At 29.5% G+C, this 14,648-nt stretch overlaps 1 protein-coding gene across 1 annotated transcript; it reads left to right on the forward strand.

Annotated features, from left to right (window-relative positions):
* Positions 1-10,092: 10,092 nt before the first annotated feature.
* Positions 10,093-11,046, forward strand: LOC114169114 (uncharacterized). The gene has a single exon (XM_028054145.2). The coding sequence runs from the start codon at positions 10,137-10,139 to the stop codon at positions 10,791-10,793; it is 657 nt and encodes a 218-aa protein (XP_027909946.2). The 5' UTR covers positions 10,093-10,136; the 3' UTR covers positions 10,794-11,046.
* Positions 11,047-14,648: the final 3,602 nt, after the last annotated feature.

Below are 14,648 nucleotides of genomic sequence, written 5' to 3' on the forward strand. Positions count from 1 at the left end.
TGTTTTCTGCATTAAACAGTCAACTCTGTAGTTAACAATTTTCCACACTGCATCAGGTCTTTATGTTTCTACATTAGGAAGTCAACTCTGTAGTTAACAAATTTTCAATACTGCATCAGGTCTTTATGTTTCTACATTAGGAAGTCAACTCTGTAGTTAACAAATTTTCAATACTGCATCAGGTCTTTATGTTTCTGCATTAGGAAGTCAACTCTGTAGTTAACAATATGCTTTATATGCATCAGACCTGTCACCACTGCACCAGCATTTTCTCTGTTTCTGCATTGTGTAGTCAATTCTTTAGTTCACTATATTTTTTTCCCTGCATCAGACTTATCATTTCTACACTAACATAGTCAGCTCGCTAGTTAACTAGTCACGTATTGCTCATATTTCCTGTGACATGTTTTATACGTAGTCAACTACATTAGTATTCTAGTTAACTATGTCTATCACTGTGGTGCCTTGGTAAAATCTTCTCCTTTTCTTTAAAATCCTCAAAACTGTTCAGAACCCTAAAACCCCATCTTTCTCTCATCCTCTTTCCACCACACAACAAACCCTAATCTCTGCATCGAAATCAAATGGCATCATCCTCTTCGCGTCCCAAACGCATAAAGCGAACCGCGGTTAAGATCACGTCTCGCCCCGCCAACCTCGATGGATGGATCAGCGATGATGAGCAGCACGACATCTTTGTCAAGAACTGGAAGGACCGCAATATTATCAATCCGAAGTATATCGACATAAACTTCTTCCGCACCAATGGGTTTCGGTTTCAAGAGCATTTTGCCTATCAAAGCTTGGAGAAATTTGTACAACTTCAAGGTATCTACTATCCTAATCTTCTTAGGGTTTTCTATGCAAACGCCCGTGAGAATAATGGTACAGTGGTATCACGAGTGAAAGGGGTCAATATAATCTTGGATAATACTGTCTGGACCACTGTCGCGGGTTTTCAAATAGGGGGAGAAAAGTCGCATGTAGGTTCCGCAAATCTGCGCAAAATGGAGATATATAAATCCTTGCTACGACATCCATCTAGTGCAAAGAGATGTAACTTCTACAAAACTGGTGGTATGAAGAGGGATGATCGTGTTATGGCATAAACTCCAAGGGCTGGAAATCATGGGCAACTTCTCACAGAGGATATTTTTCTGATGCATGCCATAAACTCCAGGGTCAAAATCAATTGGTCCGCTCTTGTGAGTGACACCATCATCAAGACCACAAATTTACAAATGTATCCCCTACCTTACGCCTTGTTTCTATCAAGAGTATTTGAGTACTACAATCTTGATTTGGCTGATGAAGTCTCTGTTCCGATCACTCATTCAAGCCTCATTGAACTCAATGCTCTTCATCACATGGGTTTTGTTTTTAATGACACTGAGTGGACATTTAAGGATGATCCTTCTCCATCTGCAGCAACTTCACCGCCTCCGCTATCCACTGATCATTCCACGCACTCTGATGTTCTCCATTCCTTAGCTGCTCTCACTCTGTCTGTTGCCCGTCTGGATGAAAAGGTCACAAAATTGCTGAAATATCATCACATTAATGATGAAGAAGATGATCCAGTTACACAAGACGATGTCAATACCAGTGATGATGAATCTGCTGCTGCAGAAGACAATCCAAATTCCACTGCTACCGCTGCAAACACTGTCAACGATGCTACAGATGAAGAGACCTACTCCACTGCAGATGATATGTCAGACTAGTATTCGCTCTTGCTGCTGCTTACTTTTTTGGTCCCTAGGGGTTATTCTCTCATCTCTACATATATCTGCTCCACTAGTCTAGGTTGATATGTTATTTCCTTATTTTGCTTATGCCCAAAAAGGGGGAGAACTTCAGTAGTATGAAAATTAACGGCATATATATCTGCATATATCTAAGTCAACATAACATGCTTTCTTGATATATCTGTAGTATGAAAATGAATTAGTGTACTTCTTGAATATAGTGTCTTGTTTTGGCCATCATCAAAAAAGGGGGAGACTATTACTATTAGATGTATGTATGTGTGATGTGCTATGTTTTTGATGATGTCTAAAATAGATTTACACTGTCAAATTGATACAGCTATGATATCCTAAAAACTGTCAATCTGTTGCCATGTTAGTTGACTAGGTTGTTAATATAGTTAACTACCCATATTCTGGAAATTGAGGTTTGGACACTGTTATAATATAGTTGATTAGCCAACTAATGTAGTCGACTAAGGTCGTGTATGCAGCAGTTATTACATAAAAACAGTTTCTGCACCTCCCGATAATCGACTAGCAAACTAATGTAGTCGACTAGGTTTGTGGCTGTTTGCATCTGTGATACAAAAACAGTTTCTGCAATTATTTTGTGGGTGAACTGGGAAATCAGAAGAAAGACAGAGAAGTGCGAAATAGTTTCTTGGAGCAAATCTTGGAAGGTCCTTTTGAAGATTTCTATCAAAACAATTCATTGTTGACTTGGCAAGATGAAGAGATCTCAATCTTGAAAAGGTGTATTCAATCCAATTTGTAGTTTGTGTTTTGTTTGTGTTTTGATTCAGTTTTGAAACAATTTGTTTCTGTTTTTTTTTCTGCCCTCTGCAAGTGCGTGTCTGCCCTGCTGTTGGGTGGTTGTGCAAGTGTGTGGATGCCTTGCATTTGTGTTCCTTATCTTAGAATTTAGATTTATCAATTGTATTTGTAAATCTTGAAATTCTTGTGATATAGTGAATATATCTAGCTGTGGTTTGCTAGATGAACTGGATGTAGATTCGTAAGAATCGAACCAGTATAAAATTTTCTGTGTGCCTTATCTCTTTCTCTCTATATTTTGTCATAGTACAAATGTTCCGTACATCAAGCATCACACTATACCATTTCAATTGATTCAAAAGTAAAAGTTATTATCAAAACAATTTCAATTTGCTAAAACTGGGCAAGATCTGTCAAAACCAATTCACCCCCCCTCTTGGTTGTGAAATATTGGGGCATCAATTCTAACAAAAAAAAAATTCATTATCTCTCAACCACCGATTAGATTGACATTTGAAAATTTTTCTTAGATCTCTGAGCTATTTTACATCTTATCATATCCGTAAGTATACATTTATTTTCTTTTGTGTGACTTCATTCAATGGTATTTCAAATTGTTTCTAAGACACATATTTGATTATTTTTTAATATTTTTATTTATTGCTAATTTTTATCACGTAGAATAATATTTTGATATTTTTTACTTAATTATTTTATTTTCTAACTAGTTATCATACATGTAATTTTATCTTTATAATTGTATATAAATAAATTTTATTTACTAAAATATAATAATTAATGTAATTGACATGAATTTTTTTATCGCCATCCAACATATATTGAACTTCAAAAGGTGAAAGATTTATGTTAAAATTATATTATTATTAGTTTAATATATGTTCTTTGTATGATTTTGACCAAGTGATGTATTACAACTTTTATTAGTGTGTAAAAATAGACATTTCATTAGAATTTAAAAATTGAAACAAACACTTAAAATCCCTTTTAAGAATATATGTTTTTCTTTTATATATATATATATTTTAAATATTTTTAAATCTTATAAACTAGGTTTCATTCAACGCTTGTGAATTTAATAAATGTTTTGGCTCTCATCAAATTTTATTTAGTATTCTAATTTGAAATGTAAATAATTATAATTTTTTTACTAAATATTTGATATTTAAGAAATAACCATTCTTTTAATATTGAATATTTTATAATCTTATATTTTATTTGCTGTAATTTTTCATTATTTTATAATAATAACACACAATTTATGTATTCATGGACACATTTTAAGCACAAACACTCTATTTATGTAAAATCATTTGAAGTTTCTCAACTTTAAGAATGCAATTATCAATAAATAATAGAAGCCTTCTATTGAAGTTGTATGTAAAGATATATTTATATTATTTAACATTCTTATCTTTATGTTTTTGGTACCTCCATGTAATACTTCTTTCTTTGACTACTACTAAGTTTATTTTTTTCATAATATATTTTTTCCTATAAATGTGATATTATTTAATCATAGGTTTATTGTAGTCTCTTATATTGTTCTTTCTTTCTTTTATTTTTTAATAAATTTTTTATGTAATTATGCCATAAACATATTTTGAAGATGAAAAACTTAAGAATCCCGATAGAAAGTTATGAGAGTGGTGAGAGATGAGATATATAAGATAAGGGTAGTTAGGAAGGTACTTGAAAATCTCACATTGATAACATGCATTAACGTAGCATCGATAATAACAAATCAATTTTATTAGACAAGATTGGTATCAAATAAGTATGAGGAAAGATGAAGAACATTTTTTGAATAAATAGTTTTATGGTTAATTTTCTTTTTAATTTCAATATATATATATATATATATATATATATATATATTAATTTTGTACCTACATATTTTAACAATAAAAATGGTTAAACATTTTTTTTCAAAATTATTATAAAAATTTCTATAAAGTATTTCGTCTTACACTTTATAAAAATAATATAAAACATTTTTTAATAAATAACAAAGAAAAATTATAGCATTAAATATGTTTTTAGTCCATAAAGTTTGAAGCGAAATCAGAATTTGTTCATGTTTCAAGCTTTGATATAGTTTAGTCTTCAAACTTTAAAAATAAGGTTAAAATACCTTTTTGGTCCCAATTTTCGTCAAATTTTTTCAAATAAGTCATAGTTTTAGTTTTGTGTTCAAATAGGTTATAATTTTCGTCAATTTTGTTCAATTGGGTCCTTTTTTACTAACACCGTTTAAATCATTAACGGCCATGTCACTTCATTTTTTTTTGAATTTATTTATTTATTTATTTTTTTTAATTTTTTTTAATTTTTTTTAAATGTACACATGTCAACCCAGGAGTGTGTTATGTGTCACTTCGTGGTTTTTTTTTTAATTTTTTTTAAATGTTCACGTGTCAACCCAGTAATGTGTCACTTGTCAAAGTCAATGTTCTAAATTCAATTTGGTCCCTATATTTGTTATTTTTGTTCAATTATGTCCCAATTTTTGTTAACATTAACAATTTGGTCCCTCTCCAAATTAAAACCAAATTTAATTTTTATATTACAATTCACATTTTTTATTAAATATTTTTATATAATATATTAAAATTCACATCATTATAACTTTGATATAAAAATTAAATTTGGTCACATCTTTGATAGGGACCAAATTGGTTAATGTTAACAAAAATTGGGACCTAATTGAACAAAAATAACAAATATAGGGACCAAATTAAATATAGAATATTGACTTTGACACGTGGCACACTACTGGGTTGACACGTGGACATTTAAAAAAAATAAAAAAAATAAAGTAAAAAGTTAAAAAAAACCACAAAGTGACACGTGGCACGCTCCTGGGTTGACACGTGCACATTTTAAAAAAATATTAAAAAAATTTATTTATTTTTTTTAAAATTAAAAAAATTAAAAATAAAAATAAAAATAATTCAAAAAAACCACAAAGTGACACGTGACAGTCATTGTTCATGGCCGTTAATGATTTAAACGGTGTTAGCAAAAAATGACCCAATTGAACAAAATTGACGAAAATTGGGATCTATTTGAACACAAAACCAAAATTAGGACTTATTTAAAAAAACTTGACAAAAATTGGGACCAAAAAAATATTTTAACCTAAAAATAAATAGATATAATTTTCTTAATCCAACTGTGTTAAATTTTTTTGACCTGTCAAACATACAACCTAATTTTTGAGTTGTTTATATCGGCCAACACATTAACAAACCCACAAAAATTAATTAATCATTGGGTTAAAAAAATTATATTTATTAATTTTAAAATTTTAAAATCAAAATATATTACAATTTAAGACATTTAAAATTCATATTCAAATTTAAGAACTAGAAATATATTTAATCCAAAATTATATTATAACTAAGATAAAACTCATTTTATCAGATGAAAAATATTTCATATATTATATTTATTAATATATATTAGATAACTTTGACGAGAGAATAACTTGAAGTAATGAAAAATGTATTTAACTAATAAAAAACTTAAGAATCCCAATAGAAAGTTATGAAAGACGGGTAAGAAATGACATGTATAAAGAGGTAAGGGTAGTTAGGAAGGTACTTGAATGAATCCAACATGTCTTCCCAACTTAGACTTTGTTCTCACATGCAATCTGACATCATCTTTCAATTCTCCACCTTCAACCAAAACCAAAAAGCTTCCACCTTCCAACAACTTCTCTCATCTTTCACTTTTTCATCATCTCTAACGTATTCTCCATTGCTCACACACCAACACTTTTTATGCGTCTCTCCTTATTATTACCGAAACTCCATCGATCATGTCTTCAGACTCAACAACACAACATCATCAACTTCCTCAACATTCAAGCCCTTCCAAACAAGGATCAGAAGCAATGATCTTAAGGGTTGTTGCAGCACAAGAGGGAAGTGTTGAAGAGTTGGAACAGTGCAAAACTCCAACTTCATCGAGCAACAAGATTCCCATGATTGAAAAATGTCCACCTGCACCAAGAAAGAGAAGAAGACAACAAATGCAACACTTTTCTTCAAACATCAAAAGATCATCATCAAATGGGTTCAACTATGCAGTGAGGCATGATCAAGAGGTAGATTCTTTCTTCGATTCCACGTTTGAGCTTGCTAGAGTTCACAAGAGATGCAGAAGTGTATGAAACTCAACTTAACTCTTAGTCAATAATTGTGAGTGAATTTATATCCTCACATCAGTTATATATGACTTTTATTGGAGTTTTAGCATTTCTCTATATTTGCATTTCAATGGATAACATCACCATGATGAAGTATTCGATCATATCACATTGGATTCTCCATCTTCCATGTCCAAAGTGATAGGTATTTCAGAGGGGATTTTACTAAGAAGTTATAATACCAATGAGACTTGAATCTAACCACATAAGATATTGACATAATTTTCAATCCAAAATCTTAAGACAATGAGTTTATGAATCTTTATTTTTATATAGTGCTATACTTTTTCATCTGTAACCAATGTAGAACTTAGACTCACACTTGAACTCAACCACATAAAACATTGACAACACTCTCAACTCAAAACCTAAGACAATAAATTTATAGATCTTTATACTTATATAATGTTCTACTTTCTCATTTTTAACTAATATGAGACTTAGATTCACACTTAAATTTCTAACACAAATTTCATGTGATTACCGTATGCAAACTTTGTGTTTATTTGGTTTTTTTAATAGATATTACAGAAACGAGGGTTTAAAATATTATAATATTGATATATATATATATATATATATATATATATATAGGAAGTATACAATGACGTATCATGTGACATAAAAGAATTCTCTTACACGTTCCCACAAACAATGTGTTGTTGTGGGGAAGTATGGGAAGCAGTAACTGCATTATCTGATACTTTCAAAGTTACAGTATAGTCTCTGCTTCGTACAGATAATATAAGAGAGAATCCTACTCAAACAAGAAACTATTATGTCATCGTCATCACGATTAATTCACAACAAAACAGACCGAGTTTTATTATTTCGTTTCGTAAAACTAAAAATCACGGTTATATATTATATACTATTGTTAAGAAACGGACTTCTAACACACTTTCACGATGTGCACCGATTTCAATATAAAAACTTTAAATTTATCTTAATTCTATAAAACGGACGTGAAAGATGGGTGTTTACACCCACCTTAATAAAATATATTATTAATAATTAATTTTAATGGTAAGAAATGGATAGACATTAGAATATCAATTTTGATGTCTAATTTATAAATTAAAAAATTATTGTTTATTAAAATAGTTATTATTATAAATAAAAAATTATAATTAATTTTTAAAATTTAACTTTCAAAAGAAATTGATTAATAAATATTAATTATCAAGATTTTTGTTATTAAAGAAATTGGTTTCTAAATTAGTTTCTAATTAATTAGTGATCAATTTAGCGATCAATCATAATTTTCTATTCGTAACAGTGACTATTTTAGTAACTAAGAATTTTTTATTTTATAAATTAATATCTAAATTGGTCATTATAGTAACTAACAACTTTTGATCACTAAAATTGGTTATTAATGAAATATTTTCTTGTAGTAACCTAATTATATATTAAAAAGTTACATTTATCTCTAATGAATATAAAACTTCGGACGTGTAAACAAAATTATACTTTCATAAACACGTGAGATTTGAGACTATTTAATTAGAGTCCTGACTTATTCATAAGATAAATTTTGAATGTTCATGGTTTTTTCTTCAAGTATGGTAAATAACTATAACTAGAAGCATTTGAAGAAATAAGAGGTAGTTTACGATATGATTTATTTTAGAAACATGGTAAATAAAAATGGAATTAATGAAAAGAATAGTGTATGAGATATTGGGTTTGGGTTATGTTGAATGCATTGTTAATTTTTGATTGGATTGGATAGAAAAACAAAAAAAAAAAAAAAAACGAAGGAAACAAAGGTATTGAAGAAGATAGAGAGGGAGACAGAGAAACCTGCTACAGAATTGATTAACTTTATTTGCCCAAAAGCCATGGATGGGGACCAAGACACGTCCACGAGCATCACGAGAACAAAAATTGTACTTCCTTACTTTATAACCATACATTTCTGTCCTTCATAACCAACCTTTATAATTCAACACTACGCCAATTCTTCTAAAAACACCATCATTTCTTCACATACCTTTATAGACTATTATAAATGTTTAATGTGTTGGATATTGGGAAAACATATTTTAGATTGTATAATCTGAAATATATTATATTTTTTATTTTTGAATTATGTATTTAAATCGTATTTATTGATTTTTAAATTATTTAATTAAAAAATATTTTAATTTATGTATGTCATTAATTTTCAAATTATGTAATCAAAAATGATTTTTATATTATATAACCTAAAATATATTTTGAAATATAAAAATATATTTTAAATAATTTAAAATACATTTTCAAGTTACAAATACAATTCAAAATATATTTTGAGATCATCTAATCTGGATATTTTCTATTCCATAGATAATTTGGATTTTCTTACACCAAGGAGGTGTGAGAATAAAATATGGAGGTGGTAAAAGAAATATCCCAACTCTACCCTTCTGGCCTTTTTAAGTGGCCTGCTCTTGTGTTCAAAGCCTTTTTTTATTGACCAATAAGTTAAGTTTGATGTGTTAATTGGAGACAAAACAGAGGATAGGCTTGATCTACACAACTACTGAAATGACTAGAACCAAAAGGCACGTGAAAAACTCTAACCTAAATTTTATATCTTTTATATTAAATTACTAATATATATTATCATATCACTAAAATAAAGTTATCAACATAAGTTTTCAATAGAGAATTATAGGTTGTGATAACAGAGACTTACTTTCAAATCATCTCAGTATGACTCCATTTGATTTTGATTTTTCTTTTTATGTTTTGAACACCTTTACTTTCATTATTTTTGCTGCTGATAATACAGAAAAATAAATTACATAACTGCTGCATTTTTGTCATTGACATGTTTGAGTTCTTATTTGGTATTTTTTGTATGCTCTAATTCTTTTTACATGTTAGTGATAATAAATTTACAGTCTTGGGCATGAATAACATTATTATTCAAGAAAACATATATATAGCCTTATCCATTCCACCGAATGCATGAAAAACTAAGGATTTAAGACAAATCGTGCTTATTGTCTTATTCTTTTCTTAAACCCCACCCAGTGGTGCATTTCTTGAATCAATTCTTGAAAAAATGGACACATAACAAAGTTGTTGTAAAATCTGACATATACCATTTTTTCTTCTTAATACTACAAAAACATGTCATAGGTAGTATAGTACCATAAATTTGAAGGGACAGGAATCACAGTGGGACACACATCCTCCGAACACTCCTGAACTCGTTAATTACATTTAACCACACGTATTCACTTTGGTTCCTATGCATATGACACATGGTGTCCACGTGTCAAGCTCCAGAACCCCCTTGAGGTTTCGCTAGTTCTTCTATAAGCATATTCATCCATCAGTAACTTATACTCTTCTCGTTTCTAGAAAAGCTTGAAGTATAGTTAATGGCTCCAAAACGTGGTGAGAAGTTGGTGGTGAAATCCACCAAGAAAGTTGTGGAATCGAGCGTGCAAGTAACGGTTGTGAGCAGCAGCAGCAGCAGCAGAAGACAAACACGGGGAAGCAAAGAAACAGAAGAAGCAGAAGGTGGCGAAGAGCATGTGATGGTTATTCCCGTTGAAGAAGTGAATCCTCAAGTTCAAAAGGATTCACCTACCTCTGCCATTACTGATGAAAAAATAGGTGAGAAAAAAAACAGCACTGGTGAAGGTGAAGATGGTGGAGTGCAGAATGAAGAGAAAGAGAAGGCAAGAACAGCAAAAGGGTGGAATGGGAAAGAGAGAAAAAGGGGGAAAAAGAAGGGAAGAAAAAGTGCAGGAGGGTATCAGAGGTATGTGTATAGGGTGTTGAAGCAGGTGCACCCTGAAATGGGAATATCTTCGAAATGCATGATTGTTCTGAACAATTTGATGAATGACATGTTTGAGAGATTGGCTGGTGAAGCTGCTAAGTTGAAGGATTACACTGGACACATGACATTGTCTTCGAGGGAGATTCAAGGAGCAGTGAAGCTGGTTTTGCCAGGAGAGCTTGGGAAGCATGCCATTGCAGAAGGTGTGAAAGCTGTGAATAAATTCACCTCCTATGATACTGATGAATAGTGTAGTAGACAATAGTTCTATGTTTGATGTGTAAAAATTTGTACTTGATTAGGTAGAAGGTGACTAGGTTAAGGTTTTTGTTGTTTTAGGTGTGTATTGTTGTGGTGTTAAGTAGAGATGTGTTTAGTATTTTGCAATTTGGAGAGTGGTGTATGGTTGGTTGGTTCTTCTGATAGGGTGAGAAATGTAGATCACTCACTGTTTTAGTGAGCTTGTTTATCTGTAATGTAATTAGTAGCTATTTCCAGTTTCATTGATTTTTTTTCTCTTTTTTCTGGGGTTTGAGGGAAGTTTGGTTTCATAATAATTTCACGATGTTCTACTCGGTGGAGGATATTATTGTATTTTAACGCCTTTTATATAGGTTACTATTTAAGAAAGAGAAGGAAGAAATGGTTAACGGAAACACTTGCAATGAAACAAGAGAAAATAGTAAAGTACATATGTTTTTGTCCCATGTTGTTTCTGAGGAACAGGGTGGGAACGTTATACACAAACCTGCTGGCTGATATATAAAAAAAACTAAGTTATACACAAACCTATTGGTTGCTCAGTTAATTTAATTTGTCCTTTTTGTTTCAAAAAGGGTGGAAGATAAATAGTGATTGTACTTTATTATACCTTTCTAGTCCTTTTCTTGGAAGAATATATAATGTAGCTGATAAATGGCATTTAAAACTCATGTAATATAATTACTGACTAAGAAATAAACCTTGAGAGAAACTACTCTATAGTTTTGTTTTTATCAACATACTTGACAAATCTAATCTCATCCTACTTTGGACTTTAACTTAATTAATCATAATCACTTCTAAGAATAGACTTGAGTTCATAATGAAATAATTGATTCCATGAAAACGCAAGTTGAGTTGATGAGAAACCAAAAAAGGGTGATATCTTTTATTGGATTGTATCGGAAGTTTTCTTGTAGGATTGAGTTAAGTTTAAAGTCCACTTCTATAAAGTCGATTTTGTAGAGTTGAGATAGATTTAAAATCCAGTTGAAGTCGATTTTGTAAGATTAAGTTAGATTTAAAGTCCACTTCTAATATATAAAGTCGATTCTGTAGAGTTGAGTTAGATTTAAAATTCAGTTGAGTTAGATTTAAAGTCCAGAGTTGAATTAGATTTAAAATCCAGTTGAGTTAGATTTAAAGTCCATGATATAAGAGTGTCAAATGTCAAACTAAAGGACCATAAACATTTATATTTATAATTTAATAATCATATATATATAGTAAATTCTAATATATTTATATATGTGTTTAATATTAAATTATTAATTTCCTACTTTAATATAATATAAGAATCAATTAAAGTTTATGCTTCAAGATTTAAACATATCGCATCACATATTACCGGATTTGATTTTCATGTTCGAATGAATGATATCTTTATTGCGGTAGTGTATTGAAATTTTCATATCAGTCCAATTTATTTAAGATTTATTTCATAAAACATATATTTTCTTAAGTCCATTTTTAATCTATAAAATTATGTGAAATTAGAGTAGGTATGTGAATTGAAAAAGTAAGAAAAATGAGAATCTATCAATTTAAGAAAATATATATATTCACTTTTCTTTTTCTTTGCTAAGATAAAATCTATTAAATAAAATCTACCGAACTAAAACCTACTGAATTACTTTTTTTTTAATAATCTCGTCAATCATGTAACTTTTCTATCTAAAATTTTGTTGTTTCAAGTTCGTGAATTAGTCCACAAAGCTTGGAGTTTAACAAACTAGCTTGAAAATTGATTACAATTATGCAAATTAAAAAAAAAAGAAAAAAAGGAAGGGTATATTATATGTGAGATCCGTAATATTCTTAATGAACTTGTATGCATACTTAGATTTATACATCCACTCCAATTCTCAAATGTACTTGACAAAATTTGCGTACAAAGCATCTCAAATTTAATCAAGATTGACCAATGTGTCCAATATAAAGTGATGTCCAACAAGTTGACGATAACATTAAAGGATTTTCACACAGTAAATTTGATATTATTTCGATCAAAAAATTGCTTATAACATGCTATAAATTCAAATATTCTGATGTTATGAATTGTTGATTGATATATTTGCACTTATTCATCGTATATTTGTTAAAAACACAGCTAGGATATCAATTAAAAATAAGAAATGAACACACGAAAGCTTTCAAGTGATAATAAAAAGTTTAAAAAAAAATAATCTCTAATACGCCTTGTGCATCCAGTAGCTTGAATGGAAACATTTAATTTATGTTCTTTTTTTATAAACATTAATTTATGTTCTTATTCTTTACAAAAGTTAGCAAGATAGTGTTTAATTGTTTATCCTCACATTAGTTGTAATCAAATTTGATTACATATTGAAGGTTATAGTAATTTAGCCTTAAAGAATAGTTAAATTTTTCAATCCAAGTTAGAAATTATGGATTGTAAAAAATGTTGTAGATAACACTTAGGTCTAATGAATTTTTTTATTAAAAAAATCTCATAAAATTAAATAAGAACGGGATAAACTCAAGCAGAATTGTATTAATTTGAATCAATTCGAGTTTAGTGAACATATAATCTTTTTTAATCTTTTGAAGATATGTTTTATATTTTCATTTATACACAATCACATTATTAACTCCTAACAACCTATTTATTTTTCATACTCCCCTGTCACTGTAAAAATTCAAAATATATATTATAATTCTAGTGACTGGTTTCGGGCTTAATAACACCGATTAAACACTTTGGTCACTATAAATTTATTGGATGCATTTCGGTTGTATTCTATAGTTTCTACCTGCACCCCATAACTTTTAAAATGACAATTTTACTCCTCGCACAACAAAACATCATTATCCTTTTGAAAAGAATCTCCATAACAGAATGTCCAAAATAATAATATTTTCAGAACAATCAAAACAAATAAAATACATTTTAGATCCAGCTTTTCAGATCAAGTTTTTCAAAACAAATACAATACCATCAAAATAAGCTCTCTGAAACAAATTTTTCAAAACAAGTTTCCAGAACACATAAAATGTGCACTAGAATGATATTTCTATAACAGAATTTTTAAAACAAAGTTTCTAGAACATGAATAATTGCTTTCAAACGAGCTTTCTGGATCGAGTTTTTTTCTAAAACAAGCTCCTTCCCTTCTTCTTCCACTCAAAAAGTGGAGTACAAGTACAACCACGATGATACAACAATAATGAAGATAGCAACAACAGCCATAACGTAGTTCCATAAAAGGATATTTTAGTCCCTTAAGTTAGTATGGGAATGTAAGAAGAGAAAGCTTTCTAGATCTTGTCTTTATCTAGATCTTGTGTTAAAGGATATTTTAGTCCCTTTATTTGTTTTCTATATACTATTGAGATATAAGAAAAGTTTTTTATAAGATCTTCGTAGGGTAAAGTGTCAATAGGATAAAAGAAATTTAGGATTATATATGTTTTCGATATTTTGAAAAAAAAAATCATGTTTTCTATTTAATAATATGTTAATGTGGTAGTGATAGTAATTTGTCATTTTTAGAATTAACACTTCTAACATGCAACTAGTAAGATTATTGTAACATAATAATGTGTGAGAAGGTAAATACATTAATTTAAAAGTAACATTAACATTTAACTAAGTAGGCATGCTAATAATGTGTGAGAAGGTAACTCCAATAATTCAAAAGTAACTAACATTTAACTAATAAGATAGTTGTAGGAATGCTAATGTGTGAGAAGCTAACTCCAATAATTCAAATGTAACAGAACTATGGACAAACTAAATTAGTATCTTAAAAAATGTAAAAGTATTGCATGCATAATATAATTGAAAATAAAATTTTGTTCATCCCAGATAGCACAATTTATA

Source organism: Vigna unguiculata, chromosome 11 (genome assembly GCF_037176805.1).
Source record: "Vigna unguiculata cultivar grain cowpea cultivar isolate G323 ecotype 2 chromosome 11, ASM3717680v1, whole genome shotgun sequence".
Classification (NCBI taxonomy): domain Eukaryota; kingdom Viridiplantae; phylum Streptophyta; class Magnoliopsida; order Fabales; family Fabaceae; genus Vigna; species Vigna unguiculata.